The sequence below is a fragment of the Pan troglodytes genome, chromosome 8, assembly GCF_028858775.2.
Source record: "Pan troglodytes isolate AG18354 chromosome 8, NHGRI_mPanTro3-v2.0_pri, whole genome shotgun sequence".
Taxonomy (NCBI): domain Eukaryota; kingdom Metazoa; phylum Chordata; class Mammalia; order Primates; family Hominidae; genus Pan; species Pan troglodytes.
The window spans coordinates 122,616,806-122,636,466 of NC_072406.2; the positions used below are offsets into that span (position 1 = coordinate 122,616,806).

General features: G+C 49.3%; 1 protein-coding gene across 1 annotated transcript; it reads left to right on the forward strand.

Moving 5' to 3' along the window:
- The first annotated feature begins 584 nt into the window (after window positions 1-584).
- Window positions 585-15,448, forward strand: DUSP5 (dual specificity phosphatase 5). Its single transcript, XM_016919314.4, has 4 exons — window positions 585-1,213; window positions 5,741-5,889; window positions 9,943-10,162; window positions 13,924-15,448. Exons 1-4 carry the CDS (start codon window positions 835-837, stop codon window positions 14,328-14,330), a joined length of 1,155 nt encoding a protein of 384 aa, XP_016774803.3. The 5' UTR covers window positions 585-834; the 3' UTR covers window positions 14,331-15,448.
- The last annotated feature ends 4,213 nt before the right edge of the window (window positions 15,449-19,661 follow it).

The window sequence follows — 19,661 nt, forward strand, 5'->3', positions numbered from 1 at the left end:
AAATATCAAACATACAGAAAAGTGGAGAAAACAGTATAACGAATCCGGCCACCCATCACCCAGCCTCAGCGATGACCAACCCGCGCCCGACCTCTCCAGTCATCTATACCCCACCCCTCGAGGCAAATCTCCGACGTCCTCTCCTTACACGCGCAGACCTCGGTAGCGACGGGAATCCGTTCCGGACTCCTCTGGGGCCCTGGCCGGCTCCCTCGGCCCTGCTAAGCGCGGCGCGGGCGGGTTCTCAGCCCACGTCCGCGAAGCTGAAGGCCGGATCGTGCGGCGCCGCCCCGCCCCCCACGGCGCTTCCTCCTCGGTCCGCACTGCGCGGGTCACCGCGGCCCCGGAGCGCCTCGGACACTCGGCCGGCAGCCGCGGGTGATGCGCGAGTGAGTCCCTCAGCGAAGCGCGGAGGAGAGAACGAGGAGGCGCCTTCCACTTCCTCTCGCTCTAACGCCGGCACCCGCCCCGCGCGTCCCTCGCCCCCGCTGCCCCGCCCCCGGCAGGGCGTGGCCACGGCCCGAGGGGCGGGGAAACACCCATATTTGGCCTTATATGGGCAGCCGCGTCACGGACGGCACTCATTCACATAAAACGCTGCGCGGCCCGCGGAATCCCCGGCTTCTAGGGCGGCGAGCGGCCGGGCTGGGTATCGAGCGAGCGGGGCGGGAACGCGGAGTTGCGCCGCCGCTTGGGCGCCAGGCTCCGTCGCGGCCGCAGCCCCGCGGGTCGCCCTCCCGTGCCTCGCCCGCGGACACCCTGGCCGTGGACACCCTGGCCGTGGGCACCCGCGGGGCGCGCGGCGCGGGGCCGCTGGCCGGCGGCGGCGGCGGCATGAAGGTCACGTCGCTCGACGGGCGCCAGCTGCGCAAGATGCTCCGCAAGGAGGCGGCGGCGCGCTGCGTGGTGCTCGACTGCCGGCCCTATCTGGCCTTCGCTGCCTCGAACGTGCGCGGCTCGCTCAACGTCAACCTCAACTCGGTGGTGCTGCGGAGGGCCCGGGGCGGCGCGGTGTCGGCGCGCTACGTGCTGCCCGACGAGGCGGCGCGCGCGCGGCTCCTGCAGGAGGGCGGCGGCGGCGTCGCGGCCGTGGTGGTGCTGGACCAGGGCAGCCGCCACTGGCAGAAGCTGCGAGAGGAGAGCGCCGCGCGTGTTGTGCTCACCTCGCTGCTCGCTTGTCTGCCCGCCGGCCCGCGGGTCTACTTCCTCAAAGGTGAGCGCTCGGGGTCCCTGCCACGCTCGCCCCTCCGGCGCCCCCGGATCCCCTCCCTGCGCCGGGCCGCCCTCCTACACCCTGGGACCGGGAGAGTCACCACCTGCCGGAGTCTGCACCCTGGGGCTTGTTGTGCGCTTGGGAGGGCACTGCAAATGTCAGCACTCAGAGCTCCCCCTCTTCCCCACCCGCGTTCCTCGAAAGCGCCCGGCAGCGGGTCTGCCCGCTGGGCTGGGTGGAGTTGGTTATGCTGCGGAGGATGCTGCTGCTTAGCAGTTTGGGGGCCGTCGGCTCGTGCTGGGCACGAGCCCCCTTTCCAGACGCGAGCTTCGCCGCTGTCGCTGGGGTCAGGGCTCGGGGCCTTCCTGATAGACTGATCTGGCGGGAGCAGCAGGTCGCGATCCTCTCCCCCCTGGTGTGGCGCCGTGGTGCCCCCCTTCCTCCCGCCTAGCCAGCTGTGTCTTCACCGACCCCTCTTGCCTTTTTGACCTGGCGAGTCCCTTCCCTTTCCATTTCATTTTATTGCTTTTTATTGTTTCCCTCCGGCCTCTTCTCCCCTCCTAGGTCTTTTCTCTAGCTCAGTTTGGAGCTCACATCCTTTCCACCCTTTTCACCTCCTCCCTCCTCCGCCCCAGGATTATCCCTGGGACCCATCCTGAGCTGAGCCTACAGCCAGCCAGCCACGAAATAGAGGTGCGCGGGGGCAGGGTGGTGTGGAGATTCTGCGGCCTTTGATTTGACACCTCCCGTAGCTACCGCCACAGGCCTGCCCATTTCACCTGCCGGGAAGATAACTTTGGCTTCTGGTGGTGGGTGGGTGATTGACTCTCAAAATCCAAAGCATTGGTTTTTTTCTGGGTTACTTCCTATGACTGCTCCTGCTTTGTGTTTGAGTCCTTTGTAACCTCAAATGACACCCGGGGAGACCTGACCCACATGTAGAGATGAGGGCTTAGCCCCAGCAGGGCCCCAAGGCCGTGCCAGCCCTGGCGCGGACACCTTGGGATGTAACAGTGATGGGGATCAGAGCTCGGTGCAGAGAGCCGGCGCCGAGTTAGGAGCCTGTTTTAAAGCCATGCAACTTGAGTTTCACACAGTCCGGGCCAGGAAGATTCTGGAGACAGTTCCCCTCTCTGCTAGCACCTCCTGCTGACTGGTCCCCTGTTGATTTCCTGTTGGAGAGATAACAGAGGTAGATGGTAATCGTCCTTCTTCTAACAGCCTAGCCCCCAGGGGATAGAGGGTTGGCCTTCTGGCTCTGCAGAGGTTTCAGCGTGCCTCCTGATTTCTTTCTCTTCCTAATATGGTTTTTATCTCCTGTGGTTTGGAGAAGTTTCTGCCTCAGTAGTACGAAAGAGGTTCCAGGAGACCCTCCCTGGTCCCCCCTCTCCTCCCCATGCTTCTCTAAGCTGGCCCTGCTGACAGTTTAGAAGTTGTCGCCACAAAGTAGGCAGCTCTATAGACTCACATCTCAGGAAAACTGTGTTAAAATGTTTTTTTAAAAGAAGGTAACATATACACAGGTACAAATTTGAACAGCATGAAGGCCCTGTGATGAGAAGAGGGTCTTCTGCATATCTTAGAACCCAGTTCCACTCCCCAGAGACAGTCGTCAACTATTTCTTGTTTACCTTTAGATAATTTTTCATAAGTATCTTAGAAATAGATTGATTTTGTATAGTCCCTGTCCTGCCTCTTGTATCTATCTAGATCTTGGAGACTTGTCCATATCTGATCATACATGTCTGTTTCACATTGAACCGGTCTCCTGTAATGACCATTAGGTTGCGTCCCGCCTCACTGCTCCAAGCAATGCTGTAGATGTCCTCCATGTGCTCTTGCGTGTGCAGTGCCTTTCAGTAAATCATGAGAATTGCCAGGTCAAGAATTACATGCATTTTAAGTTTCAGTAGAAATTGCTTCATGCCTACCCTTATAACACTACTAAACTTTAAATTGTTGCCAGAGAAAATTTTTATTTCTTTACGTAATTCATGTGCAGATAGGCGTTCAGGTTTTAATCTGGTGGCATCTCAGATCTTGGCGGGGGCAATGCCTTTTGACACTTTCCATAGTCCCCTGTCTCCCAAACAACCACTAAAATGAAATGGTGATGACTGAATTGCGTGGTCAGTGCTTGTTTATATATAGTATCTGTGCTGTCTCTGTTCCCTGGTAATGTGGTGGTGATTGAAAGCAGACTCACTCCAAGAGAAGTAGCTCTAAGAATTGCCATGGCTTTTGCCACTCGAGTGAGGCACCAGCGAGGAATGTTCTGTCTCTCCACACCTCTGATGGGAGTGGGTGAAAGACTGAGACCATTTAATCTGGAGGATTCCTCTGAATCCCAGCTTGAAGAGGCAGGACCCTGTTTATCTGTCCCTCAACTAAATTTTGTCAACAGCATGCAGGATCCAGCCCACACCCGAACCTCTTATCTGTCCTCCTGATAGCCAACTCTGAAGTAATATATTTAAAGCCAAAAGATGGGGTAGCCTGAAGATTCCTATTTCCCCAACCTTCGTCCTGAAGTTTGGGAGGGCCCAGGTCATTCTGAACTCCAAATTCCCATCCAAATCCTTGTTTGTCTCCTGGAACCCATAATGTCGAGGTCCAGGCACGGGAAGTGATCAGGTGGTTTACTGACTAGGGATGCCTCTTCCAAGGAAGCTGTGGGTCATTGTGAGCCTGCGTCATTCTCTCTTGACTGCTGGAAGGGAAGGGGCCCAGGGGCTGTGGCAGAGCATGGGAAGCTAAGCTGCCTATAGCACCATCTTGCACCTCTGCCGTGGCCTCCCGTTGTGGTGGGGAGCATGGTCATTGAGGAGGACCAGGAGCTCCTGGGCAGGCGCAATGGGCTGCTCGTGAGGTGACCACAGGGGAGATCTGGGTGTACTAAGTGGGGGCGGGGCAGTTCCAGCGAGCTGAGAGGAAGCAGTAATGGCAAGATGACTCATTCTAGGATTGGCTGCAGCTTCTGGGAGGGAGTTGGAGACTGCCTTGTAATCCATTAACCATTTGTCTACTGCAGGGCTTTAAAAAAACCAGCATCACAACACCCAAAGTCAGAAAAGAAAAAGGGGGTTCTTTGGAAAATTCATGGTCTCAGAATGCATGTTTAATGGATTTGACTCCAAGTGAATTCTCTAGGCCAGAAAAAGACAAGTGGGCTTTCTGGAGGCCCTAGGAAATGTCTCAGGTTGCTCTCTGGGTTACCAGCAAAGGAGTTTCCCAAGCAAGGCTGGCCTGTTGCACCTGGCAGCCCTCGGCATTCTGAGGGTTCCAAGGCCACCTTTTCATTTGGTTCTTCCCCACTGAAATGGGCCCAAGAAGGCTTACTTATATTTGCAAGTTTCTGTGACTTGCTCAGAGGGTCGTTTTTACCTTATATCCATTTGGAGAGGTGTAAATGTAATATTAAGGATTCTGAGAGTCACACATGCCGTAAGTTGACTTATTGATTGGGAGGGGGGATACAGTAGGAGAGAAGTAAGAAAAGTGGGGATAAGAAGATAGGGTGGTCATGAAGGGGACAGAGACAGTTTTTGCTCGTGAGGGCTGAGAATTAAATTCAGAAGTCTTTATTCTTTCAGTTGATTTAGAAGGTAATTAGGCCGGGCGCGGTGGCTCACGCCTGTAATCCCAGCACTTTGGGAGGCCGAGGTGGGCGGATCACGAGGTCAGGAGATCGAGACCATCCTAGCTAACACGGTGAAACCCCGTCTCTACTAAAAATAGAAAAAATTAGCCGGGCGTGGTGGCGGGCGCCTGTAGTCCCAGCTACTCGGGAGGCTGAGGCAGGAGAATGGCGTGAACCCAGGAGGCGGAGCTTGCAGTGAGCTGAGATCGGGCCACTGCACTCCAGCCTGGGCGAAAGAGCAAGACTCCGTCTCAAAAAAAAAAAAAAAAAAAAAAAAAAAAGAAGGTAATTAACTGGATTGATGACTCCAAATTGGACCTAGAAAGGATTGTCAGCAGTGTTCTTAGCACCTTGGGAGTGAGAAGCAGTGAGGCTGTTTTACTGCCCTGAGTTGAAGTGAAACCTCGTATGAGCCCCCATTTCCTTATAAATGGAGGAGGTTCCAGCTAGAATCCTGCTTAGAGCAGATGGGCTGGGGAAGAAGCCACTTCAGGAGCCTATCTTCTCGCCAATTAATGAAATTTTGGGTAATCACACCTTCCTTTTAGATAAACAAGAGAGAAAATAGCCTTTGTTTTCTGGAGGGATTTGGTTAATATTTGCCAGATGCTAGACACTTTCTTTCACAGTTTAATCTGCTTCTGATAGACACAAAAAGTTAATCATTGCCTCTGAAAGAGTTCTTTTTAGAGGTTTGTATGTGTGTACAGCCCCTTTCTATTCTAAATCTGTTTGCTGGTTTTGCTCAATTTTTAATGACCAGAATCTGTACTGGCTTGTTTTTTTTCTTAACTGTGTAACACTCAGAGTATTGATTAACTATGGGTATTTTCTCACAGCGTGAGAAATTGATGCTTACCATCTGTCTCACCTTTTTGTTTTTGTAGGGGGATATGAGACTTTCTACTCGGAATATCCCGAGTGTTGCGTGGATGTAAAACCCATTTCACAAGAGAAGATTGAGAGTGAGAGAGCCCTCATCAGCCAGTGTGGAAAACCAGTGGTAAATGTCAGCTACAGGCCAGCTTATGACCAGGTACGTGATGTGATGGGGAAGAGGTATCCTGAGTGGTATTCTGGGCTCCTGTCTCCCTTCCTTCCTCAGCACCTGACTGTTCTCTCCCCACTCAGCAGTGATGGTTAGTTCTTTTGTGGATCAGGGTGTTGGCAAAATCCCCTGGCTTTAGGGAGCTTCTGTTGCTTGCCAGCTTGAGCTTCCATCCAAGAGTAAATGGGCTTCCTTCCAGCAAACAAGCTGACAAGAGCAAACCAGCCACAGGATGCTTGGCAGCTTCTGGGGAAAAGGGGAAGTGAAAGATACATTATTGTCATCTGGCTTCAGAGGTTCAGAGAAGCTTTGAAATACTGGTCTAGGTTTCCCTGAAGACATTTCAGAGTTGACTTTCAGGCTTCCTGTGTTGCTTTTCTTTGTAATTGTCCATGCTCTGCAGTTTCTGCAAACCATCCCGGTACCTGTCAAGGTGTGTCTTGTTGGTATGTTTAACTGAAACTGGTGTTGGTGGGGGTGCTACAGAGAAAGTCCTGTTTGGGTGGCTAAGTAGGCTCCTCTAAGGGGTTCTTATGCTTACAATTCCACAGATAACTGAAACCAGAGGAAATCAAAAGATACTAGAGGGCTTCATGTTTCTGTAAACTAGTGAGTTTTTGTTTTTCTTCTAAAAATGAGTGCTTTGTGATAACTCATTAAAGGGAAAAATAAAGTGGAAGGGGGTTACGTAGCACCATCCAGGAAGATGAAAAAGCAGGTGAGAATCCAAATCTGGCAGAAACCAGAGATCAAAACCTAACCATCTTACGGAAGGGAAAAGAAGTGTTCTGTGGCAAGTGAGATGATTGATTTTGCAGAGTCCTGCAGCTGGTTCAAGGCAGCATCAGGCTCAGAACCCCTTTCTCTCAGCTCCCTGTTCTGATTATTTCAGGACCTTGTTCTGTTTTCCACATGGCCTCTAATCTAGACACCTGACCTGGTGGGAGTAACCTTTCAAACTTTTCACATAAACCAAGAACATACGCAAATCATAAGAAGAAAGATTGCTAGATGCTAAAATGCCAGCTCCCTGCCATGAACAAAACCCTGTCCCTGGGGATAAACTTCGAAGTAAAGCCAGATGACCTTTTCTTGAACGGGCTCCTTGGTCAGGAATCCTATTAGCTTGTCCAGATGCCAGGGTTAGGATTTTGTTTGTTTTCCTTTAATAAACATCCTTACAGTATATGACGAGCCCGTGGCTTTCAAGCTGTGGACATCTGGCCTAGCTAGATTTCTACTTTTGTTTGTTTGTTTGGGTTGTGTTTTCCCCCCATTTCTCAGAAAGTGAAAGAGAAATAAGAATTGGCAGAATGTTGCGAAAGCACGGCACATCTTTGGCCAAGTGAGGGGTGAGAAAGCCCTGATGTGTCTTCAAGATTCATCTGGGGAACCCCCTAATGCTACTTCTTAGAAATGCTTCTGCATTTAGAGCAGCCAGATGAGGTTGTGTTAACTTTTGGGGTTTCTGAAGGCCTTTGGCTTCTTCCTCTTGGTCTAAACAGAAGTTCAAAAAGGGAAAGAAATGTAGTTTCAGGGGTGTGTTGGGCTGAGCTCCAAAAGAAACTGGATAGGATCCCAGGTCTGGTGTATCAGCAATTTCCAGGCACTCAGGAGAGGAAGAGATCTTGAGTCAACCATCCAGCCTGCTCCTTAAAAGGGCGAGCCTGTTAGTGTCCATTGGTGGGGACCCGTAAGTCATCAGTGGCCACGTGAATCTGGACTTGGAACTCTGACTCCTTTCCAAAGAACTTTGTACCACCTCTGCTGTTCTCCTGGTTTCTAGCTGGTGGGGATGCTGTGCCCAGGGAGTGGGTCCAACTCAGGTCAGGACTAGACCTGCTTGGATTGCCTAAAAACCTGTGTCTTCCCCATGGAGAGAAGCCATGTTCTGTTCATTCTTCAATCTCTATGACAGTGGCAGCTATGTAACGTGCCAGGTTTTAATGCATTCATTATCCCATTTACACCTTACCAATTATCCAGAGAGGATAGGTATTATCCCCAGTTTAGAGACAAAGGGTCATAGGTTAAAGAAGCTATCCAAGATCACATCAGGTAGTAAGCATGGAGCTCTGGAACTTAACCAAGAGCTCCACTCTCTGATGCCCAAGCCCAGGTTGTTAACCACTGCACTACTTTGCCACCAGGAAGGCTGCTCTGTACGCATGGAAGTTTGGGAGGTTTCGAGGAGGTGATGCAGATGGACATTTTATCTCTAGAGGAAGAGAGGAAAGAGGGAATTTTTTCCTTCCTGTCTTTACCTGAAATACTTACTTTCTCATATTGATCACTATTGAAATGCAGTCAGACAAGGCCTTGCATCTCATGCTACGCAATCAGTTTTGGGTTTCAGCCCAGCTCTACCACTGACTAGCTCTGACTTGGACAAGTTATTAAATGCATCTGAGCCTCAAGTTGCCCATCCGTAAAATGGGAATAATGTTACCTACCTCACAGATTTTGTGAAATTGGTATGATGTAGGCACATCTAAAGGGTTAAGCCCCCAGAGGCCAGCCATAGTTGATGCTGATAAAAATACCAGTTGTTATTACCGTATGTAAAATCTTGTGTAATTTTCTTTCAAGTGACTGAACTGGCCTTTGCTTAAACACTTGACTTCTCAGGAAACAAAAAGCTAACGCCGGGTGTGGGGTAAATTGAGAATTGCCTGTGGCTGGCCCCTGTCCCACGCACCCTTCCCTGTTAGGGATCTGGCTGAGAGTTTCCATTCCGTTCTTATTCCAGGGCAGGAAATGGAAACACAGGAAGCAGATGGTTGGCATGGGAAAGGCTCCCAAAGACACAGCCACTGTCACCCAGCCCCTTGTTTCCCTCTCAGTCTCTAAGGGCTCCCATTTTTCCAACCATCACTAGCTTTTCTGCCACCTTTAGAGCCCTGTAAATGCTGTGACTGCCAGAGTCTAACCAGCGGTTCATTTTAGTTTTGCCTCAAGGTGGATGGTCTCTGGTTCCCCCTTGACTAGAAATCTGGGGTGTGGGTAGCCTCCCAAAAGGATGGCTCTGTAAGCAGGTCTCACCAGCACTTTCAACAAACCCCCGTGTGAAGAAGGTCAGAGGCGGGGAAGCCCCTCTGCTTGTGGCCTGACAACATTTTTTATCTAAAGATTCTGAGTAGGTAGTGGTTATTTTCATTTCTAAAAAGCATACTCTTTTGTGGAGGTGGAGGTGCATTTTAACATCTCTAAAACCTGGGTGCATCTTAGGATCAACAGTGTCTTTGGTTTGATGAAATACACCATATAGGCTAGGCTTGGTAGCTCATGCCCATAATCCCAGCACTTCAGGAGGCTGAGGTAGGAAGATTGCTTGAGGCCAGGAGTTGAAGACCATTCTGGGCAACATAGCAAGAACTCATCTCTACCAAAAAAATTATAAAATTAGCCAGGCATGGTGGTACATGCCTGTAGGCCCAGCTACTCGGGAGACTGAGACGGTACGATCTCTTCAGTGTAGGAATTCAAGATTACAGTAAGGTATGATTGTGCCGCTGCACTGCAGCCTGGGTGACGGAGCAAGACTCTTGTCTTTCCAAAAAGGAAAAAAAAAATACACTATGTAAAATGTCAAGGCTGTAAAGGAGGACACACACCATGTTGAGTCCTGGTCCATTTTATCTGTAAAGAAAGCAAGACTTTCCCAAGGCATAGGAGATTGCCCTGGTACTCTCAGGGCAGCTGTAACTTCAACACAGGCCCGTCAATTTTTCCCATGTTACCACATGGCTTCTCATCCTTGTCAGCGCAGGAAGGCTGTCGGCATATCCTACCTCCTGGATATGTGCAAAAAAGTGAACTCTTTGCTGTCATTGAGTCACAAGGCAGTCACATAAGGTAGAGAGTTGGCCAGGATGGAGATACAACCACACTTGGTTGAACTGCCCTGGCTCTGAACTCCACTTGGAAACCAGAAAGGGAACCACCCATCTGAAGAAACAAATAGGTCGGAGTTGTTTTTTCCTCTCTCAAATGAACAAGCTAATCCAATATTTCCTGATTGTCCTTTGTCCCTGCTTCCAGGGCGGCCCAGTTGAAATCCTTCCCTTCCTCTACCTTGGAAGTGCCTACCATGCATCCAAGTGCGAGTTCCTCGCCAACCTGCACATCACAGCCCTGCTGAATGTCTCCCGACGGACCTCCGAGGCCTGCACGACCCACCTACACTACAAATGGATCCCTGTGGAAGACAGCCACACGGCTGACATTAGCTCCCACTTTCAAGAAGCAATAGACTTCATTGGTAGGTTTAGCCATTCCTCTTCAGTTATTTTGGGAGCCCCTTTGGGGCATGTGTTCTTGACTTTTGATGTCCTGATGGAAGCTACCTTCACTGAAAGAAAAGTGTCTTGTATATGCCGCTGCTAAGAGTTGGAGCCAACATGGGATGCAGCTACCAAAAAGGTGGAAGGGAGGATTTAAGTTGCTATGAATAGGAGCTTTAATTTGCAAGATAAATGAATTAATATAATTTTATGGCAGTACTCACTGTCGATCTTGTTATTGTTTCTAGCTGGGCAGGAGCTGAGTGCATCCCTGCGTAATGCTCCACACAAGGAAAGCAGGGGGAAGAACCTCCCTAACTGTGCTTCTACGTAGGTTGGGTTTATTTTTAAAAGCAAACAGAAGGATTCAGAGAGCACTACTTACGCACTGAGCCCCAAGGGCCCCCAGCAGCTTTCCATACTCTTGGTGAACGGCTTGGGGCAATTTGTTTTGCATTTTCAGCTAATTTTGGATTAAAGATAGCACTTGACTCAAGCTCCATGCTGTATGCACAGAAAAGTTGGCATCTTTTGCCTGCTTTCTGCATTCTTTTTTTTTTTCTTTCTCTCTTTTTTTTTTTCTTTTTTTTTTTTTATTATACTTTAAGTTTTAGGGTACATGTGCACATTGTGCAGGTTAGTTACATATGTATACATGTGCCATGCTGGTGCGCTGCACCCACTAACTCGTCATCTAGCCTTAGGTATATCTCCCAATGCTATCCCTCCCCGCTCCCCCCACCCCACCACAGTCCCCAGAGTGTGATATTCCCCTTCATGTGTCCATGTGTTCTCATTGTTCAATTCCCACCTATGAGTGAGAATATGCGGTGTTTGGTTTTTTGTTCTTGCGATAGTTTACTGAGAATGATGATTTCCAGTTTCATCCATGTCCCTACAAAGGACATGAACTCATCATTTTTTATGGCTGCATAGTATTCCATGGTGTATATGTGCCACATTTTCTTAATCCAGTCTATCATTGTTGGACATTTGGGTTGGTTCCAAGTCTTTGCTATTGTGAATAATGCCGCAGTAAACATACGTGTGCATGTGTCTTTATAGCAGCATGATTTATAGTCATTTGGGTATATACCCAGTAATGGGATGGCTGGGTCAAATGGTATTTCCAGTTCTAGATCCCTGAGGAATCGCCACACTGACTTCCACAATGGTTGAACTAGTTTACAGTCCCACCAACAGTGTAAAAGTGTTCCTATTTCTCCACATCCTCTCCAGCACCTGTTGTTTCCTGACTTTTTAATGATTGCCATTCTAACTGGTGTGAGATGATATCTCATAGTGGTTTTGATTTGCATTTCTCTGATGGCCAGTGGTGATGAGCATTTTTCATGTGTTTTTTGGCTGCATAAATGTCTTCTTTTGAGAAGTGTCTGTTCATGTCCTTCGCCCACTTTTTTGCTCTGGTTTCTCTTCAAATCGTATAAATCTTTCGCCTTTTACTGCTTTCTGCATTCTTGTTAGGCAGTTATTTATTCCATTGCATAGACCTGAAAACCGAGGCCTTGGCCTCTGGTCCCTCTGCCAGGAAAGGGCTGTGGCCTTAGGGTTTCCAGGTCCTCTGTGTTGCCTGGATTGTTCTCCCATTTGGCATCTTCTCCTCCCCCATCCGTCTTCCTAGGAGGCTGGCCTGACTTTTTTCTGTTTCAGATTTGCAAGTACCAGTCTCTAACCTTGTGATCATGCCCCGCTTTCCAGCTCCCATCTTCCTCTTTAACATACGTAGTTGTTGAAACTGACGCATGATTTTCCTGTCTCTCGTTCCAAGGGATGTTGGAGGAGGAAAGGCAGGTGTTAGCACAGCAATAATTACTTAGTGCAGGTAGCAATTAAAGGTCCCCCTTGAGCCACATAGTGGCCCTCCGTTCACCACACAATTTCTGCTCCCCAGGAAACCCTGACGAGAAATCATCAGAGGCAAAAGGCTGAGCCTGTCCTGCTTGTCCCCTGAGCCTCTGGGCTGAGATGATTCCTTTGGAGCTTGAAAGGCAGCCAAATGATGGGTTCAGGGTGGGAAACCCTTGACTTGTTCTCCCTGTCCCTGGGAATGCCTTGCCCTTCTCAGCCTGTTATTTAATTACCTGGGTAGCTACTTCATGAGGTCATGAAACACGCCCCCGTCCAGTTCTCAGAACCCTCCCTCCCCATCCTGTGTGTGTATTGTGTCTGTGTACGCACAATCCACAAACCCACAGCAGTTTGAAAGCACAGGATGCTTTTTCTCCGATTGCTTGCCCTGCTAATGGAAGGAGAGACTGGGTCTCCCCAGTGAGCCATGTGCTGAATATACGCTGACCCCTTCCAAGGGAAGAGGACCATGTGGAAGGCAGGCTCCGAGGTGTCGAGTGGGCTCCAGAGGCAATACACTCTGGACCCTTTGCATTCTTGGATGTGGCACTAGGCCAGTTAAAAGCTAAACTTTGAAGGAGGCCAACAGAGGAGCGAAGGGAAATAGGAACCCGACGCTGTAATTCTAGGGACTTGGGGGTCTCCCCTTTGAACTAATTTAAAGAGACTGTTTTGTTGTTTCTTTTGAGTCAGACTGAATTGGAGGACACCCCTATTGAACTGCTTTGGGGTATGCTGTGGGGTTTTTGTTCAGATGGGGAAACTCTAGGATTCCTCCCTGATGCCTCAGAAATTTTATCTTTTAGATCTTGCAGATTGATTTGCATACTTTGACCTTGGGGCAGGGAAGTGGAGGGTGGTAAGGGGAATGACTTTTTCTTTTGGCCCTTCAGAATCGTAAATGTTTTTGCGTATTGTAGCCTGCGTAGTGCCAGCTACATCTAACTTCCTGTGATGTAATTGTTTCCTCACTAGCAAGAGAGGGAATTGGAAAGACTGTATTTTTTGTGGATTTGATGTGTACGTATCTTTAACCTTTCACCCCTTCCCATTTTTAATAGTTGTAGCTGGTTTTCTGGGGGCAGGGGCTGGGAGGTAGAGCAGGAAGGGAGGCATCCTCCCCTTTTTGTCATATTGAGCTAAAGAATGCTAACTGATGGTGGTAGCTTTATAGCAGCGACTCCCATTGTTGAGCAAGATGGAATTTGTGAAAGCCATTTATATCCTCCGTCTAGTAGGCGTCACTTAGCCAGGGCTATAATTAGTGGCCATGCGCTATTTATTGTGTGTTTGGTGGTGAGAACCCTGGGAGCTGAGCCAAGCATCCTGCCCTGGCACAGCTGGACAGGGTGCCCGGAGAGACCGGAAGGCCTCTACCAGGATCGGGGTTAGGTTGTTACCCTTAGAATCAGACCTGGAGAGACAAGAGTTGCTTCTCCAAGTCAGTCTTTGAGCCTGGGATGCTCTCCTTAGAAAAATGTATGTGCCCAATAAAAATGTGCACAATTTCAAGGATTTTCCAATGCCCTCTTGGAACCATCAGTGGAACCTAGGTTAAGATGGCATCCCCAGGAAGGGACTGCTCCAGGTCCGTCGCCTCCAGAGGCAGAATCTGCAAGTATCCTGGGAACTGTAAAGCTGCTGTAAGGAATATAAAGGTCCTACTTGGGGATAGTCTTTGCTGGGACCCCAAAAGCTCTATCCTCACCAGTGGGGATTAAAGACTGGCAGAAGTGTAGTGTAGGGCCGTGGCTCTTAGGCAGGCACAACAGTTTCATATCTAGGTTATTCCAGTGTTTGATTCTTGTGTTTTGCCATTGCCCTTAGATTCTAATCCCAACTCACTCCCACCATGTTTTCTTCCTTCCAGACTGTGTCAGGGAAAAGGGAGGCAAGGTCCTGGTCCACTGTGAGGCTGGGATCTCCCGTTCACCCACCATCTGCATGGCTTACCTTATGAAGACCAAGCAGTTCCGCCTGAAGGAGGCCTTCGATTACATCAAGCAGAGGAGGAGCATGGTCTCGCCCAACTTTGGCTTCATGGGCCAGCTCCTGCAGTACGAATCTGAGATCCTGCCCTCCACGCCCAACCCCCAGCCTCCCTCCTGCCAAGGGGAGGCAGCAGGCTCTTCACTGATAGGCCATTTGCAGACACTGAGCCCTGACATGCAGGGTGCCTACTGCACATTCCCTGCCTCGGTGCTGGCACCGGTGCCTACTCACTCAACAGTCTCAGAGCTCAGCAGAAGCCCTGTGGCAACGGCCACATCCTGCTAAAACTGGGATGGAGGAATCAGCCCAGCCCCAAGAGCAACTGTGATTTTTGGTTTTAAGACTCATGGACATTTCATACCTGTGCAATACTGAAGACCTCATTCTGTCATGCTGCCCCAGTGAGATAGTGAGTGGTCACCAGGCTTGCAAATGAACTTCAGACGGACCTCAGGGTAGGTTCTCGGGACTGAAGGAAGGCCAAGCCATTAAGGGAGCACAGCATGTGCTGACTACTGTACTTCCAGACCCCTGCCCTCTTGGGACTGCCCAGTCCTTGCACCTCAGAGTTCGCCTTTTCATTTCAAGCATAAGGCAATAAATACCTGCAGCAACGTGGGAGAAAGAAGTTGCTGGACCAGGAGAAAAGGCAGTTATGAAGCCAATTCATTTTGAAGGAAGCACAATTTCCACCTTATTTTTTGAACTTTGGCAGTTTCAATGTCTGTCTCTGTTGCTTCAGGGCATAAGCTGATCACCGTCTAGTTGGGAAAGTAACCCTACAGGGTTTGTAGGGACATGATCAGCATCCTGATTTGAACCCTGAAATGTTGTGTAGATACCCTCTTGGGTCCAATGAAGCAGTTGGTTGAAGTAGCAAGTTGTTGACTTTCAGGATTTTTTTTTGCCATGGGTTCTTCACTGACCTTGGACTTTGGCATGATTCTTAGTCATACTTGAACTTGTCTCATTCCACCTCTTGTCAGAGCAACTCTTCCTTTGTGAAAAGAGTTCTTCAGATCATAGACCAAAAAAGTCATACCTTCGAGGTGGTAGCAGTAGATTACAGGAGGAAAAGGGTACTTGCTAGGTATCCTGGGTCAGTGGTGTTGAAAACTGGTTTCCTCAGCTTCCCGTCCTTCTGTGTGCTTATGTCTCTTGTGACAGTTGTTTTCCTCCCTGCCCCTGGAGGTTGTCTTCAAGCTGTGGACTTCTGGGATTTGCAGATTTTGCAATGTGGTACTACTTTTTTTTTCTTTTTGTCTGTTAGTTATTTCTCCAGGGGAAAAGGCAATAATTTTCTAAGACCCGTGTGAATGTGAAGAAAAGCAGTATGTTACTGGTGGTTGTTGTTGTTCTTGTTTTTTATAGTGTAAAATAAAAATAGTAAAAGGAGAAAAGCACTTCTTCATGTTGTTGGTGAATTGGGATAAGGTAGGAATACCCTTGGGTGGGGACCCAGCCTGCTTCATTGGGATTTATTTGTAAATGAACAACAGGGTGATGGTGGTGGAGGTGCAGCTATAGGCATGACGATACAGAATGTTGCTTTCCAACTGAGGGGTTTCCCTAAGCTAACCGGCAAGAGAATTCCTTAGTGCAGGCCTCATAGGGAGGTGGTGAGAGTATCTGCCCACTCAGGGCCCTTCACTGCCATCGCACTAGGCAAAGAGCTCTACTTGAACCTCAGATTCCTCACCTGTGAAGAGTGAGCTGAGTTAGATGATCCCAAGAGTCCCTTAAAGCATAAGGCCCTTGGTTCCAGTAAGCCTGAGTGCCAAGCTTGTGGCCAGCTTCCTCCCTCTAGTGCCTGGCATATGGCAGACTCAGAAAAGGCTGGGTAAGTGGCCAAGGGATGGAGAAGTGAATGAGGTGAAAGTTTGCCCTGCCAGCCTGCCTGACCCCGTCTTTCCACTCTTGCAACTAATTCTAGATAATTCCCCAGGAGTTCCAAGGTAAATCCCTCAATGAGTAGGTTTAAATCCAAGGCTGAATCGACTTGCTTTGTGAGTAACTTCCTCTGCGTAGGTGGAGGAAGGAAGGGGCAGTTGTCAGCTTCTCCCCATGATTGGCTCTGCCTGGGCTCCAGCCTAACTCCTGGGGCCTGTTCCTAATCTGAGGGAACAGGGAGCTGGTTGGGGTTTATGCCATCCCAGTCAGCTGATAAATAACGGATCCAGCCATACTTCTCAATGCTGGAGGGTCCAAAGGGTGTCCAGTTCTCCCGACATGCATTGTGTCAACAAATAGCAAGATGGTGGCGGAGCACAGGCAGCCCAGCTCTCTAAATTCCTCACCTCAAAGGCTTTGGTGAGGTCTTTCTCTCCACCTGTCTTTCCTTTCCCCAACTCTGTTCAGAGGTTCCTTGGAAAGTCCACAGATGAGAAGGTCACCCAGGGTTAGGATGCTGAATTTCTTTCAGCCCACTCCCCTCATCTGTGTAACCAAACAGCTTCCACAATGAAGAGCACTAGACCAGATGGTGAGAAGTTGTGGGTTCTAGCCCTTGCCCTTCCCCCAGCTCTCCAGTGGTTTGGAGCTAATCTCCAACCTCTGTGGACTAGATTTCTCCAGGGCTCTATCTAGCTGGTGCCTAATCCCTCGTGGTGTCCCATCTCTGAGCCTCTGACCAGCCTTGGAGTGTGTCCCTGAAGCCTGCCCATTGTGTGGGCCTATGCAGGTGCTGAGTGGCTAAAGGAACCTTGGGTAGGGAGAGCCGGGGAGTGGGAAGCTGGATGCAGGCTGGGGTGATGTGCTAAGCTCAGCCCACTTGCTGACATTTGCTTTATTGCATTAAAGTCTTTCTCTGAAGGGTGAGTAAGTCCTCTAAATCAGGCATATGAGGATTGCTCATCGACGGGTGAGTCACTGGAGGGTAAGCCAAGTGAAGCCCCACAGCTGGGGATGGCTCTAGAACCCTCACTCCACTTAATAGTCTCTTCATTAATTACATCTCCATTCTTGCCAAGACCAACTCTACACTGGCTTCCAGTGCCAGATGGGGAATTCAAGCTGATGGCGTTTAGATCCTTCATCCCCAGGTTTTGAGAAACACCTCTGTCGGTCTCCAAGCATCATCGCACATAGAGATGTGTTCAGGAGAAGAAAGATGTTAGTTCTCTCTTTCCCAGCTGTACCTGTAGGAAGCCCCCTCAGATCCACCCTAGCTAATGAGCTAGGCCTGATGGGGCAGGAGTTGTGTGAGCAGTCTCTAACCAGGATCCAGTGTGCTGGCAGGAGTCCTGGGTACTGTGGATCTTCACTGTGTGAGGCCCTCAGGAAAGTGCCTCACCAATTTCAATACTCTGAACAGCTCTATCTCTTTGAGTTACTGGTAGTTCTTCTGAACACCATAAAGCTCATGACTGCTCCTGTTTCCCTTCCTTGCTAAGGCCACCAGGCAGCTCAGAACTAAACTCTTAGCCCACTTCTGGCAGTTTTGTAGGAACTTAACATGAATTTTGGGTGTTGATTCCACCGTTTCCTTTAAAATTTCCCGTCTTTATTTTTCTTTTACTTCCATTTCCTCATCATTCTTAAAAAGAACAGCAAAACGTTTACACCCTCTTTAAATAGACTCCAATGCATTTATGGAATGAAATAGGGTATAAATATATAGAGAGTAGCCTGTGCATCCTCAGTGTTACTATTGTTCAACTCACTCTGAAGGGTTCATCCATAAGACTGGGTTCCTTTACCTTTTCAGTGAGTCTGCCAAGTCCTGTATTACTTCTGAAATAGATTCTGTACAGAGCCCAAACCTCATAGCTGGGGCCCTGGATCCTTGCCTCAGAATCACTAGCACTGCCCTATACTTTCAGCCTTGTATTCTGCTGCCAGTACCATTCTATGGAGAGTGTTGGCACTGATGGACGGATGCTCAAAGCTACAGCGCAGGCCCTCCTGACCCCTAACCACTGGATGGGATGGAGGGGACTCCCATGCTTAGATAACCATCACCTTTCCATCCACTTGACAACCCCTGCTAGAACCTGGAATTCAGGGGAAAACAGCCAAACAGCCATATGGCCCCACCCTCATGGGTCCATGAGTACTGATGACTGTTCACTGGCTTTCTGTCCCTGCCTGGAGCTGACCTCCTTAGTTGGACCAATGTCGTTAGCCCCACACAATCCCCTTCTCCAGCTCCCCTCTTCTAGGCTCTAGCTTCATCTTCTATCTGTGGTTCAGCACAACCTCGTACCCAAGCTCCTCAGATTTGCCAGCCTGTGGTTATGGCTGTGTTACTGTGCCAGCAATCCACACCCTACTCAGCCCACCCCTTAGTCTCTCTTGCATTGTTCATTAACTTTTTTTTTTTAGAGGGAGTCTTGCCCTGTCGCCCAGGCTGGAGCGCAGTGGCCCCATCTCAGCTCACTGCAACCTCCACCTCCTGGGTTCAAGCAATTCTCCTGCCTCAGCCTCCCAAGTAGCTGGGATTACAGGCATGTGCCACCATGCCTGGCTGATTTTTGTATTTTTAGTAGAGACAGGGTTTTTCCATGTTGGCCAGGCTGGTTTTAAACTCCTGACCTCAGGTGATACGGCCCGCCTTGGCCTTCCAAAGTGCTGGAATTACAGGTGTGAGCCACCACGCCCGGCCGTTCATTAACTTTTTTATGAATACCCCACCTCCACCTCCCACCTCAGAGTTCAAAAAGAAATGAGCTCTTATTGAGCCCTAGCCTTTTCTGGGCTATTTGGTTAGCATCAGAAATGTTTATAAAGCACCTACTGTGTGCCACAGACCAACCTAGGCACACAGGCATCATGTCTGATTCTCATCACAGCCTTGTATAATTTTTTTTTCGTCTCGCTCTGTCACACAGGCTGAAGTGCAGTGGCACGATCTCGGCTCACTGCAGCTTCTGCCTCCTGGGTTCAAGCAATTATCTGCCTCAGCCTCCCGAGTAGCTGGGATTACAGGCGCCCACCACCACGCCCAGCTAATTTTTGTATTTTTAGTAGAGACAAGGTTTTACCATGTTGGCCAGGCTGGTCTTGAACTCCTGACCTTGTGATCCACCCGCCTCAGCCTCCCAAAGTGCTGGGATTACAGGCGTGAGCCACCGCGCCTGCCTGTAAATGTTTTTATATCTCATTTTTACAGATGCACAAACTGAACCTCAGAAATATTAAGTAACTTGCCCAAAGTCACACAGTTAGCAAAAGGTAGAGCTCGAATGAAGCTATTTCATTGATCTTGTACCCCTCTGAACACCTGGGGTATACAATAGGTACTTCTGTCCATTGGGCTTTTGTTTGCAAGGAAGTCTCCTCAGTCTACATTAAGGAAAAGTGTTTGTGGATAAATGCAAATAGCACTGAATCCCCAGTTACACTCCATTCCAGCCACATTGGCTTTCTGACAATCCCATAAACATGCCAACCTCCCTCCTACCTCAGGACCTTTGCACATGCTGGTCCCTCTGACTGGAATCTTTCTCCTATAAATTCCCCCTCCAACCGATTAACTCATACTGGTTTTTCGCCTCTCAGTTCAAAATTCACCTTCCCAGGAAAGCCCTCCCAGACTAGGTCAGATGTCCCTATTGGCTCTCTCATAGTCTTCTATATCGTTTCTTCGTATTTCATCAAAGTTTAAAAATTTTTCAT

What these genes read in the sequence shown, in the direction of transcription:
- DUSP5 (XM_016919314.4), top strand. Translation starts at nt 835, where the DNA reads ATGAAGGTCACGTCGCTCGACGGGCGCCAGCTGCGCAAGATGCTCCGC. An exon ending in GCGGGTCTACTTCCTCAAAG is followed by an intron (nt 1,214 to 5,740) that starts GTGAGCGCTCGG and finishes TTGTTTTTGTAG; the next exon opens with GGGGATATGAGACTTTCTAC. An exon ending in ACAGGCCAGCTTATGACCAG is followed by an intron (nt 5,890 to 9,942) that starts GTACGTGATGTG and finishes CCCTGCTTCCAG; the next exon opens with GGCGGCCCAGTTGAAATCCT.